Source organism: Zeus faber (assembly GCF_960531495.2).
Source record: "Zeus faber genome assembly, chromosome: 4".
NCBI classification, from domain to species: Eukaryota; Metazoa; Chordata; class Actinopteri; order Zeiformes; family Zeidae; genus Zeus; species Zeus faber.
In genome coordinates, this window is record NC_137191.1 from 34,692,530 (window position 1) to 34,706,672 (window position 14,143).

Consider the following 14,143-nt stretch of genomic DNA (forward strand, 5'->3'; position numbering starts at 1 on the left):
CTTCTTGTGCCAAGGTTTTTTGACATTTCTGGAAAATCTTATCAGTCAGAACAAACCCAGTCGTCACGGAAACACCTGTAAAGCTTATACGAGGAATTCCCCCACATAGCCACGCCCCCCCGCCCTATAGCATCGGCGCGTCATGGCTTGTGATGTCACAACTCTCCCCTACGACGCTGAGCGGTTGAAATCAAGTGCACGCGCTGCCGTCTCTTCCCCCAAGGGTTCAAGTCTTCAAGTCGTAAAATGAATGTCCTTGTGGAGTCCTTGCTGAAGTACAACACTCCGGTGTTGATCAGCAAAAAGTCAGAGGGCACCAAAGCACCCAAGGTAAAACTCCCAAATAAATCATGTGAACTCAACACTTTTTGCCAGATCAGGTGATCAAATGGATTTCTTCAGGTTTTGCAGCAGTTTTGGTTTTTCACACTCAGTTGTTAACATGACATGATGTGGGTTTTACCAACTCGTTCACTCAGTCTCCAAAACGTCTACCTGTTTGTCTTTCTTCAAATGTATGTGTTTGTGTGCGAGGGGGGTGGGGGTGGGGGTGGGGGGAGATTTTGGAAGAAAAGAATTCCATATTTAGACCCTCTTTAAAAAAAAACAAAAAACAAACAAAAAAAAACAAAACCTGAATCTAATAAAAGGACAAAGCTCTTGAAAATGAATGTGACATTGTAAGTTGGCAGAAGGTAACTTCAAGTGCCTCTGTTTCGTACAGTGTAGGAAGCTCAACAAAAGATGGAGGCATGTTTCTAAAAGCCATGTTGAAAGCAAATGAGAGAGAGAGATAGAGAATGGGTTTTAATGGCTGTGCAGGACCGGCCCGTGAAGGTGAGCTTCCAGCAGCCCACGGGTCCCGTTCCTCCTCCTCCCAGAAACAAGGCCCCTGCGTCGGAGTGCAGCAGGCAGCAGGAGCAGGAGATCCTCAACTCCATCCTTCCGCCCAGGTATCGCACATCACAACGACCACAGGTTCGGGTCCGAACCGGCGGTAGCTCCCCGGGGCCCTCGCTCCGCCCGGGGGTTATTTTGCGATAATGAGCGGCTGACCGCACATTGTCCCGTCAACATGATCTGGAATCGCAGGCTGGTTCCAACTTCCACGATGTGGATTTGTTGATGCAGAGGTGTATGTTTTACCGTTACATTTCTAGGTTCATTTTTCTATCTTTTTAAATTAATTGATTTTATTTGTATTTTTATTTTGACTAAATGATTTCAGGGTTGAATTTCATGTTTACTGTTGGGTTTATTAAATTCAATTACCATTAATGTATTATCTTTAGGTTCATCTTTCTAGTTCTCTTTTAGGTGTACTTCATTAGTTATTGAATATAATCACATTTTTCAGGTAATTTCTTTAAGAAGTTTCTATTTATTTTTTTAATTTATCACTAGGTTCAGTGTATATTGTTATATATGATTTTGAACAGATAACAGTTTACTGTTTTGTCACATTTTTCCACATATTGCCATTTACTTTTTTTACATTTTTATTCCATTGCTTGATAAGTTATATTAGTTATCGTTCATTTATTTATAAACCTATATATGTATTATTGTTATTATTATTATTTATTATTATATATGTTTTTTGCACATCTTTGACACTAATTTCCCACTGGAGATGAATAAATCTATCTATGGTTTATGAAATATTCCACTTTTTGTGGCAACATTTTGTCCAAGAGGTTTCTCATGGAAGAACAGGACGTGGCAGAGAAACCCTATCGTCATGGAGACACGTGTCCAGATATTTAAACATATTCTGTCTCCTAGCTCTGAGGCAACATGCACTGTCCTGGGTCCTACAAAGGATCCTCCATTGTCTCCTAACCACACACACACACACACACACACTTTCACAATTGCAACAGAAATCACCTGGCATTATAATTATCACTCCCCTTCTGACTTTTCTTTCTTCTCATTGATTTCTATCTTCTTTGGTTGTTTTGGTTAATGCTGGGTTTACACGTATTGTCCATCAGTAGGTTATTATAACAATTGTATTTTCTATTGTCCATCTTCGGTTCATGGTTAGTTTCATTGTTATTGTTTACTGGACATTCCATTGTTTTCTACCATCAAGTTCATCCTTGACTGTGTATTTCACAGATTTTCATGCAATTCCCAGGTTTATGACGTACTGACGTACTCTTTTTTTCCCCCTTGTATTCTTATTATCATCTTCTTCTTCTTCTTCTTATTCTTCTTCTTCCCAATTTTTTATGAGCTGCTGTGTCCCTGAAATTCCCTCCAAGGATCAATACAATGTCTATCTGTCCATTTATCCTCATAACCAATTATCATTGAAGCGAATAAGTTGCTGCTCTTCCAGGGAATGGGTGGATGGCACCCAGCTGTGGGTGCAGCAGGTGTCCAGCGCCCCGTCCACCAGGATGGACGTGGTCCACCTGCAGGAGGAGCTGGACCTGCTGCTGCAGCAGAGACAGGCCAGTGTGACGGGAATCTGCCCCGTCCGCAGGGAGCTCTACTCGCAGTGCTTAGGTGAGGAGGAGGCGCTATATCCGATGGATACCTCACATGAGAAATATGCAAAGATAATAATAATAATCATAATAAGAAGTATAATAATAATGCAATGGAATCTAAATATAAAAAAGAAAATGGCAATATATAGAAACATTCGCAAATATACAATGACAGCTAACGGTTAACTGTACACTAAAATATGACAATATACAGTGGAGCAAAAAAGTATTTAGTCAGCCACCAATTGTGCAAGTTCTCCCATTTAAAAAGATGAGAGAGGCCTGTTATTTTCATCATAGCTACACTTCGACTATGAGAGACAGAATGGGGGGAAAGAATCCAGGAAATCACATTGTAGGATTTTGAATGAATTAATTGGTAAATTCCTCAGTAAAATAAGTATTTGGTCACCTACAAACAAGCAAGATTTCTGGCTTTCACAGACCTGTAACTTTTTCTTTAAGAGGCTCCTCTGTCCTCCACTCGTTACCTGTATTAATGCACCTGTTTGAACTCGTTATCAGTATAAAAGACACCTGTCCACAACCTCAAACAGTCACACTCCAAACTCCACTATGGCCAAGACCAAAGAGCTGTCAAAGGACACCAGAAACAAAATTGTAGACCTGCACCAGGCTGGGAAGACTGAATCTGCAATAGGTAAGCAGCTTGTTGTGAAGAAATCAACTGTGGGAGCAATTATTAGAAAATGGAAGACATACAAGACCACTGATAATCTCCCTCCATCTGGGGCTCCACGCAAGATCTCACCCCGTGGGGTCAAAATGATCACAAGAACGGTGAGCAAACATCCCAGAACCACACGGGGGGACCTAGTGAATGACCTGCAGAGAGCTGGGACCAAAGTAACAAAGGCTACCATCAGTAACACACTACGCCGCCAGGGACTCAAATCCTGCAGTGCCAGACGTGTCCCCCTGCTTAAGCCAGTACATGTCCAGGCCCGTCTGAAGTTTGCTAGAGAGCATTTGGATGATCCAGAAGAGGACTGGGAGAATGTCATATGGTCAGATGAAACCAAAATAGAACTTTTTGGTAAAAACTCAACTTGTCGTGTTTGGAGGAGAAAGAAAGCTGAGTTGCATCCAAAGAACACCATACCTACTGTGAAGCATGGGGGTGGAAACATCATGCTTTGGGGCTGTTTTTCTGCAAAGGGACCAGGACGACTGATCCGTGTAAAGGAAAGAATGAATGGGGCCATGTATTGTGAGATTTTGAGTGAAAACCTCCTTCCATCAGCAAGGGCATTGAAGATGAAACGTGGCTGGGTCTTTCAGCATGACAATGATCCTAAACACACCGCCCGGGCAACGAAGGAGTGGCTTCGTAAGAAGCATTTCAAGGTCCTGGAGTGGCCTAGCCAGTCTCCAGATCTCAACCCCATAGAAAATCTTTGGAGGGAGTTGAAAGTCCGTGTTGCTCAGCGACAGCCCCAAAACATCACTGCTCTTGAGTAGATCTGCATGGAGGAATGGGCCAAAATACCAGCAACAGTGTGTGAAAACCTTGTGAAGACTTACAGAAAACGTTTGACCTCTGTCATTGCAAACAAAGGGTATATAACAAAGTATTGAGATGAACTTTTGTTATTGACCAAATACTTAATTTCCACCATAATTTGAAAATAAATTCTTTAAAAAATCAGACAACGTGATCTTCTGGATTTTTTTTTTCTCATTTTGTCTCTCATAGTTGAGGTGAACCTATGATGAAAATAACAGGCCCCTCTCGTCTTTTTAAGTGGGAGAACTTGCACAATTGGTGGTTGACTAAATACTTTTTTGCCCCACTGTACACTAAACCTGCTGATCAAATGTATAAAAAATATCAAAATGAAGCTCAAAGGGAAGCAGAAAGATGGATTTACACATAAGGAACAACATGGTATGGAAGCTAAATGTCCTCCATTCAATGTTCTACTCAGTATTAAACTGCATGACGTCCGATCAGTAGTATCAGTAGAAGTATCAAGATGACTCCGCCGTTATTTGCTGAAAGATAAAGGTGTTGGCAGTAGGATTTACAATATTTGCTTCAAATTGTAGTGGAATGACGTCTCCTAAACTGGTACGACACAAAGAACAAATAAGAAATGTGTCGTAGGCAAACTAACAGGGTTGAAAACAAATGACAATAGATTAAAATGTGAACAAATGGTATTATTTTGAACAAGCTATTATCCCATTCCATTTAGAAACTTTAAATAAACATTTCACAAGATGATTTCTTTAAAAATATACAGTGGGGAGAACAAGCATTTGATACACTGCTGATTTTGCAGGTTTTCCTACTTACAAGGCATGTAGAGGTCTGTCATTTTTATCATAGGTACACTTCAACTGTGAAAGACGGAATCCAAAACAAAAATCCAGAAAATCACATTGTAACATTTTTAAAATTAATTTGCATTTTATTGCATGGAATAAGTATTGGATCACCTACCAACCAGTAATAATTCCAGCTCTCACAGACCTGTTCGTTTTTCTTTAAGAAGCCCTCCCATTCTCCACTCATTACCTGTATTAACTGTACCTCTTTGAACTTGTTAACTGTATAAAAGACACCTGTCCACACTCAATCAATCAATCAGACTCCAACCTCTCCACAATGGGCAAGACCAGATAGCTGTCTAAGGACATCAGGGACAAGATTGTAGACCTGCACAGGGCTGTGATGGGCTACAGGGCAGGAGGCAAGCAGCTTGGTGCAAAGGCAACAACTGTTGGCGCAATTATTAGAAAATGGAAGAAGTTCAAGATGACAGTCAACCTCCCTCGGTCTGGGGCTCCGTGCAAGATCTCACCTCCTGGAGCCTCAATGATCATAAGAAATGGAGGGATCAGCCCAGAACAACACGGCAGGACCTGGACAATGACCTGAAGAGAGCTGGGACCACAGTATCAAAGAAAACCATAAGTAACACACTACACCCTCATGGATTGAAACCCTGCAGCGCACGCAGGGTCCCTCTGCTCAAGCCAGCGCACGTCCAGGCCCGTCTGAAGTTTGCCAATGACCATCTGGATGATCCAGAGGAGGAACGAGAGAAGAGAAGGTCATGTGGTCTGATGAGACCAAAATAGAGCTTTTTGGTTCAAACTCACCATGTTTAGAGGAAGAAGATGAGTACAACTCCAAGAACACCATCCCAACCGTGAAGCACTGAGGTGAAACATCATTTTTGGGGATGCTTTTCTGCAAAGGGGACCGGACGACTGCACCGTGTCGAGGGGAGGATGCATGGGGCCATGTATGGTGAGATCTTGGCCGACAACCTCCTTCCCTCAATAAGAGCATTGAAGATGGGGCGTGGCCGGGTCTTCCAGCATGACAACGACCCGAAACACACAGCCAGGGCAACGAAGGAGTGGCTCCGCAAGAAGCATCTCAAGGTCCTGGAGTGGCCGAGCCAGTTTCCAGACCTGAACCCAATAGAAAATCTTTGGAGGGAGTTGAAAGTCTGTGTTGCCCAGCGACAGCCCCCAAACCTGAAGGATCTGGAGAAGATCTGTGTGGAGGAGTGGACCAAAATCCCTGCTGCAGTGTGTGCAACCCTGGTTAAGAACTACAGGAAACGTCTGATCTCTGTATTTGCAAACAAAGGTTTCTGTACCAAATATTAGGTTCTGTTTTTCTGATGTATCAAATATTTATTTCATGCAATAAAATGCAAATGAATTACTTAAATCATACAATGTGATTTTCTGGATTTTGTTTTTAGATTCAGTGTCTCACAGTTGAAGTGTGCCTATGATAAAAATGACAGACCTCTACATGCTTTGTAAGTGGGAAAACCTGCAAAATCTGTAGTGTATCAAATACTTGTTCTCCCCACTGTATATGAAACGGCCTCCTTTTTGTCATCTCTCCTTTTCACTTTCAACCCGGGAACAGTCGACACTCAACGCTCTGAGATTTCATTCTGACTTGGGCTGCGGCGCTTTGGAGCGAAGAAGCACATTAACATATTATATTATATTACAACATTATATTATATTACAACATTATATTATAACATTATATTATATTACAACATTATATTATATTACAACATTATATTATATTACAACATTATATTATATTACAACATATTATATTACAACATTATATTATATTACAACATTATATTATAACATTATATTATATTACAACATTATATTATAACATTATATTATATTACAACATATTATATTACAACATTATATTATATTACAACATTATATTATAACATTATATTATATTACAACATATTATATTATAACATTATATTATATTACAACATATATTACAACATTATATTATATTACAACATTATATTATAACATTATATTATATTACAACATTATATTATATTACAACATTATATTATATTATAACATTATATTATATTACAACATTATATTATAACATTATATTATATTACAACATATTATATTACAACATTATATTATATTACAACATTATATTATAACATTATATTATATTACAACATTATATTATATTACAACATTATATTACATTACAACATATTATATTACAACATTATATTATAACATTATATTATATTACAACATTATATTATAACATTATATTATATTACAACATTATATTATGTTACAACATTATATTATAACATTATATTATATTACAACATTATATTATAACATTATATTATATTACAACATTATATTATAACATTATATTACATTACAACATTATATTACATTACAACATTATATTACATTACAACATTATATTATAACATTATATTATATTACAACATTATATTAAATTACAACATTATATTATAACATTATATTATATTACAACATATTATATTACAACATTATATTATATTACAACATTATAACATTATATTATATTACAACATTATATATTACAACATTATATTACATTACAACATTATATTATATTACAACATTATATTGCATTACAACATTATATTATATTACTACATTATATTACAACATTATATTATATTACAACATTATATTACATTACAACATTATATTATATTACTACATTATATTACATTACAACATTATATTATATTACAACATTATATTACAACATTATATTATATTACAACATTATATTATAACATATTGCAACATTATATTATATTACAACATGATATATTAAAACATATTATAATACAACATAATATTATATTACAATATTATATTATATTATAAAATTATATTATAACATTATATCATCTTACAACATTATATGAAATGATATCATTATATAATATTATAACATCATATTATTAACTGGTGACTGCCCGTTCCACATGTAAGACTTTCCTCGCGCCTCCACTCCTGCTTGGCACGGCTGTGTTTAGAAATAACTCGTTCCATTCCTACAACCAGGTTGTTAAGCCAGTTGGTCGATAAGCGAGGACCCTGTTAGTTCACGGTAAGGGGGCGTGGCTGGAATATATAGTATATACAGTGTATATAGTATAAATAGTGTATACAGTGTATGTACTAGTGTATAGTACTAGTATAGACTCTTTTGGAGTCGAGCCCAGCCCAGTTTATTCACATTCCATATGTGGCGCTTTGGTCGCCCAGCAACACACCCTCCAAGTGTCAAGTAGATGGGATGAACTGTTGTCCACATGATGGAAGGGCAGACACGCTACATTGAGAGATAAGTGTCGCCCACTCGGCCTTGCCACTGCAGCCCGCTCGTCCTGGAAGAGGGAGGCCTCCTGCTGTCCCTTCTCAAGGTTTCCTCCCTGTTCCCTCCTCAGGGCTTTTCTGGGAGTTGTTCCCTGGCCGGACGGGGTGAAGACCGGGGGACGATGATGACGATGATGATGATAATGATGCTTTCTATGAGGAAGGTGGAGCTCGTGGAGCCCTCTGACACTGTGCCGGGTTCACTCAACCTGGCGTGACTTGCACTGAGTCTAACTCCCACCGTCTTCTCTGGCTCGCCCCAGACGAGCTGATCCGACAGGTGACCATCAACTGTGCCGAGCGCGGGCTGCTGCTGCTGCGGGTCCGAGATGAGATCTGCATGACCATCGCCGCCTACCAGACGCTGTACGAGAGCAGCATCGCCTTCGGGATGAGGAAGGCGCTGCAGGCGGAGCAGGGCAAGTCGGACATGGAGCACAGGGTAATAATAATAATAATGATGATGATGATGATGATGATGATAATAATAAAATTATGATGATAGATGATAATAATAAAATTATGATAATAATAATAAAAAAAAATAAATAAATAATAATTTCAAAAATAATATATAAAACAAAAATATAATAATGATGATTTTATAATAATAATAATTATTATTATTATAAAAAAATTATAAAAATAATAATAATAACCTTTGATACGCCACGTCAAAGTTCTTTCGGCCGCCCAAAAAAACATCTCTCCATCTTGTCACCTGATGGAAAGTTTGTCTTTCCTTCTTGAACCTGTGACGTCATCAGGCTTCACCACCTGCGCGACGAATAAACACGGAAACAGACACGTGCTCAGGGGGAAAAAAAAAACAGTCCAATGACATAACGTGCGCTCCCTACCAAACAGTCTGTCTCTAAATCAGCCGTTTAGACGAATGGCTGGCGAGTCTGGCGCGGCTAGTGATCCGGCCGTTCAGGCGCCTAGAGAGCTGTGCTCCCCTTAAAAGCCTCAATGTGGAGGCACCGGTCGAGGAAGGCGGCTCGACCGGCGCCGGGAGTGTTCCACCGTCACTCTGGTGAGGAAGGCGAGGCAGCGTCTTTACCACCTCAGGCAGCTGAGGACATTCGAGGTCTCGGTGAGGATCCTCAAGTCCTTCTACTGTGGAGCAGTGGAGAGCATCCTGACAGGCAACATCACTGCCTGGTTTGGGAACTGTACTGCTCAGGACAGGAGGGCCCTGCAGAGGGTGGTGCGTTCAGCTGAACGTACCACTGGAACAACCCTCCTCTCCCTGCAGGACTTATACACCAGGAGGTGTAGTAGCAGAGCTGCAGCATCATGAAGGATCCTCATCACCCCAACAACGGACTGTTCCAGCTGCTGTGGTGGAGCAAGAGCCTCCACAGCCACGCAGCGAGAACAGAGACTGAGACGGAGTTTCTACATCAAGACATAAGAAGTGTCAATGTTGAACTCACCAGGGGTCCTCACTGAGACACACACACAGGCTCCACTACCTACTGTACTGTATGTAGCATACTGTACTGCATACTGTACCGCATACTGTCACTGTTCAGGCTTGTTCGGTGTTACCGTATTGCTGCGCCGTGCCGTTGTATACTGTGCATCTGACAAACACTACCTCACTTATCTTATAAATATCTGTATCAACATAAATAGCCTATCCCATATACATAAGTCTATTCCCTTTATTCAATTTTGTACCACCACCTTGCATTACCCTTGAGTTCTAATTTTATTATTCTACTTACTGCATTACGTTTTAGGAAGAGAGTTAGTGAAGTGATTTTTCGGTAGCTACTTCAGTCTAGAACATATTGTGTGTAATCACCGGATGCCTTGCATTGAAATTTCACTGCATATATGTATGAAAGTATGTATATGTATGAAAGTGTATAAGAATGAAAGTGTGTATATGTATGTGACGAATAAACCTCTTGAATCTTGAGTCTTGAACCGTCGTTCTGTCCGCAGATTTCCGAGCTGGAGGACGAGAAGTGGGAGCTGGAGAAGCAGCTGAGCGAGCTGAAGTCCAAATGCGAGACCATCGAGAAGAGGGAGGCGGAGCGGCGGCAGGTGGACGAGAAGAGGCACGTGGACGAGATCCAGTTCCTGAAGAGAACCAACCAGCAGCTCAAGGTGAGCGGCGTTTGTTTTCGAACCAGCAACCGTTAGTCTAGTAATCTAAAGGTTGCTGGTTGGATCCCAGGCTCCTCCTGCTAGCATGCTGTAGTGTCCTTGAGCAAGACACTTAACCCCTAATTGCTCCTGATGGCTGCGTCCGTCGGTGTTTGAAGAATTGTAAGTCGCTTTGGATAAAAGCGTCTGATCAATGTAATGTAATGTAATGTTTTCCAAAAACTAAATATTGGGTCCTAGGGAATAACTTCTGAAACGACCCTTGCACCAGAAAGATGAACCTAAGATACAAATGGCGCTTAAAGGTTCAGCGGGTACAATTGATGGAATATTTTGTAGAATATTCCAGTTGATGCCGATCTGCAACCTCAGCCCTAGATGCCCCTACATTCTACACACTGCGCCTTTAAAGCAGGGCTTATTCTAATCATTATCATTTTAGAATTGAGTTCTCATCTTGCACCTTTTCTCTGCTTCTCTTTCCAGGCCCAGCTGGAAGGAGTGTTTGGCCCCAAGAATTAACCTCCACGCCAAAGGAAAACGCTGCTTCACAATACAATGTCAAGACAGATTTGTAGTTGACACAGCAAGTTATCGCCTTGTCACTATCGTTGTTTCCTTTGTTTTTTCTTGATGAAACATTTTTCTTTTTCTTGTAATTTCTTTTTTTTTTTAAGGTTTCTTTTTACGACGTGACAATTTAAAAAAAAAAGATGCCGCAAAATTCAACAGAAAATGGCGTGAATAACTCAGGGGTGAAATGGCTTTTCTTTTCCTCTGCGGGGGACGTCCATGCGGGTAGAAGTGCATCAGAGTCCAAGGAAGGATAAGATGCTGAGTTGTCACTTCAACATCCAACACACGGCGCCCCGCCCGTGTGACGTCACTTCCACCAAATCTAAACGGGAGTTTATCCAGCTCCACCAACAGTACTATGTATCATAATAAACAAGATCTACTTTATATCTGGAGTGCGATGCCGCCCGTTGAGTCAAATGAATGTAGGATAGATAACTAGTGAATGAAGGCCATTCAGATGTTTAAAATCGTATCATCTGTGGTGAAAAGAGGACGTCGTCCTTAAATGTCCGGCCGACACGTCAGTCTCCATCCAGGCCGAGCAACACTCATTCCAAATCAAATCAACCGAATCCCAAACACGAATGAAGCGTTAAGGTTGCGGTAGAAGTCAAAGCCATTTACGTCCTAAAGTGATGTGTTTTGTTTTTATTTTTATAATTTTTAATTCTATTCAATTGTGTTTTGTTTATTTTTTCACCCAGCCGCAGGATTCATGTTTTGTTGTGCTTCGCGTTCCAATCACTGCAGTGAATGGGTTTGTCCACCAGTGGAGCCTCGCAGGGCTCTGCGTGGAGGACAGTCGTTCATCATACAACACATGTACATGTTGTTGTTCTGGGACGTTGCTCCAGCACCGATCACATGGGATGATCTGAACAAACATCTAGTTCTGCTTTCACTCAAAACAAATTCCGATGCAATGCTGTACGAGAGAGTCCATGACTTGAATTCAATTGAAAATGTCATTTCCATCTTTTTTGCTGTTGCCGCACTGGGTAAGTAACGATGATGGGATGGTCAAACCGTATCCCTTATATATGTTTCACACGCCCCAGAAGGAGTTTATACCTTATTACAGGAGGTTGGAAATGTGTACCTGAAGGCTTTCGTGAATCCCTTCCTCGTGAGATGTTCTTGTTCTACGTTTCACAGCGTTTGCTTCTTCCACTTTTTGTTGTGAAGCTCCTTTGATACAAAATGTGAATTTTTGTTTTATGAATGAATATAGAGTTTATTTCCACCGTACGTCTCAGTCCTGGTTGTTTGTTCGTCCCCGGAGGGAAGTTGTCGTGCGGCGGCAGCACACACCAGCACAAGATTCAACATCAATTTTCAAGAAGTTTATTCGTGACATACATATACATACTTTCCTACATATATGCAGTGAAATGTAATGCAACGCACCCGGTGATTACACACATGTTCTAGGAAAATTTCTTTCTACAAGACCAACTAACTGATTCCTAAAACGTAATACAGTAAGTCGAATACTTAGAATAATATAATCAGCTCCTTGGTTTTGCTGACGTTCAGGTGTAGGCTGTTGTCCTGGCACCAGAGTGACAGGTCAGCCACCTCCTCGCGGTAGGCCTTCTCATCGCATATATGTATGGAAGTATGTATATGTATGTGACAAATAAAAAAAAAAAAAAAATCTTGAATATAAAATCAAATGGAATACATAAGAGGGAATAGACTTATGTATATGAGATAGACTTATGTATATGGAATAGGCAATTATGTATATACAGATATGTGCATTAAAGTGGCATGTGAATAAAGTGAGGTAGTTGTTGTGAGATGCACAGTATACAACAGCACGGCGCAGCAATACGGCATCACGAACAACCCTGAACAGTGACACAGTATGCGGTACAGTATGCTGCATACAGTACAGTAAGGCAGTGACGACCCCTGGTGAGGTCAGCGTTGACACTTCTTATGTCTTGATGTAGAAACTCCGTCTCAGTCTCTGTTCTCGCTGTGTGACTGTGGAGGCGCTTGCTCCACCGCAGCAGTTGGAACAGTCCGTTGTTGGGGTGATGAGGATCCTTCATGATGCTGCAGCTCTGCTACTACACCTCCTGGTGTATAAGTCCTTCAGGGAGGGGAGGGTAGTTCCAGTGGTACGTTGAACGCAGCACCCTCTGCAGGGCCCTCCTGTCCTGAGCAGTACAGTTCCCAAACCAGACAGTGATGTTGCCTGTCAGGATGCTCTCCACTGCTCCACAGTAGAAGGACTTGAGGATCCTCACCGAGACCCTGAATTTCCTCAGCTGCCTGAGGTGGTAAAGACGCTGCCTCGCCTTCCTCACCAGTGTCTGTTTTTAAAGTGCATGTAAAGTCCTCTGTGATGTGGACTCCCAGGTACTTGAAGCTGCTCACCCTATCGACAGAAGTCCCATTAATCACCAAGGGCGCGTGCGTCCTCGGTTGTAATTCACGCCTAAAGTCCTCAATCAGCTCCATAGTTTTGCTGACGTTCAGGTGGAGGCTGTTGTCCTGGCACCAGAGTGACAGGTCAGCCACCTCCGCCTTCTCATCGCAGTCGGTGATCAGGCCCACGACAACGGTGTCGTCAGCAAACTTGATGATGGTGTTGGAGCTGGACCTGGCCACACAGTCATGTGTGTACAGGGAGTACAGTAGGGGGCTGAGGACGCAGCCCCGGGGGGATCCTGTATTCAGGGTGAGGGAGCTTGACATGTGCCTCCCCACCGTAACCACCTGGGGCCGGACTGGGAGGAAGTCCAGGATCCAGGCACACAGCGGAGTATTCAGTCCTAGCTCCCCCAGCTTGACAGCCAGTCTGGTGGGGACTATGGTGTTGAAAGCTGAACTGTAATCAATGAACAGCACAAGTGGGAAACAAGAGAGAGAGAAAGAAGAAGTAGAAATAAAATCTAAATTGTGAAGCGCGAATTTGAGTGTGTTTGAAAGAATGCTGCTGGTTGAACATTGGAACAAGAAAGATCACAAAATATTTAGTGTGTGTGAGACTTCCATCCAGCAAAAGGATCCAGTCCGTCAAGACCAAAACCTGGCACCGCCTGAACACACACACACACACACACACACACACACACACAGTTTGAAATAAACATGTGCGGTAGAAACGGTGGCACTGCTGCCGCACAGTAAGGAAATGGAGGTTGAAGTGGGTCCCCTGCCCCGACGTAGCGATATTTGGACCAGTCACAACA

At 41.1% G+C, this 14,143-nt stretch overlaps 1 protein-coding gene across 1 annotated transcript; it reads left to right on the forward strand.

Moving 5' to 3' along the window:
- Positions 1-810: 810 nt before the first annotated feature.
- On the forward strand, positions 811-10,880 carry LOC307229563 (axonemal dynein light intermediate polypeptide 1-like; the record flags this gene model as incomplete). Its single annotated transcript, XM_079999563.1, has 5 exons — positions 811-953; positions 2,348-2,517; positions 8,501-8,679; positions 10,194-10,358; positions 10,845-10,880. 5 exons carry the CDS (start codon positions 811-813, stop codon positions 10,878-10,880), a joined length of 693 nt encoding a protein of 230 aa, XP_079855689.1.
- Positions 10,881-14,143: the final 3,263 nt, after the last annotated feature.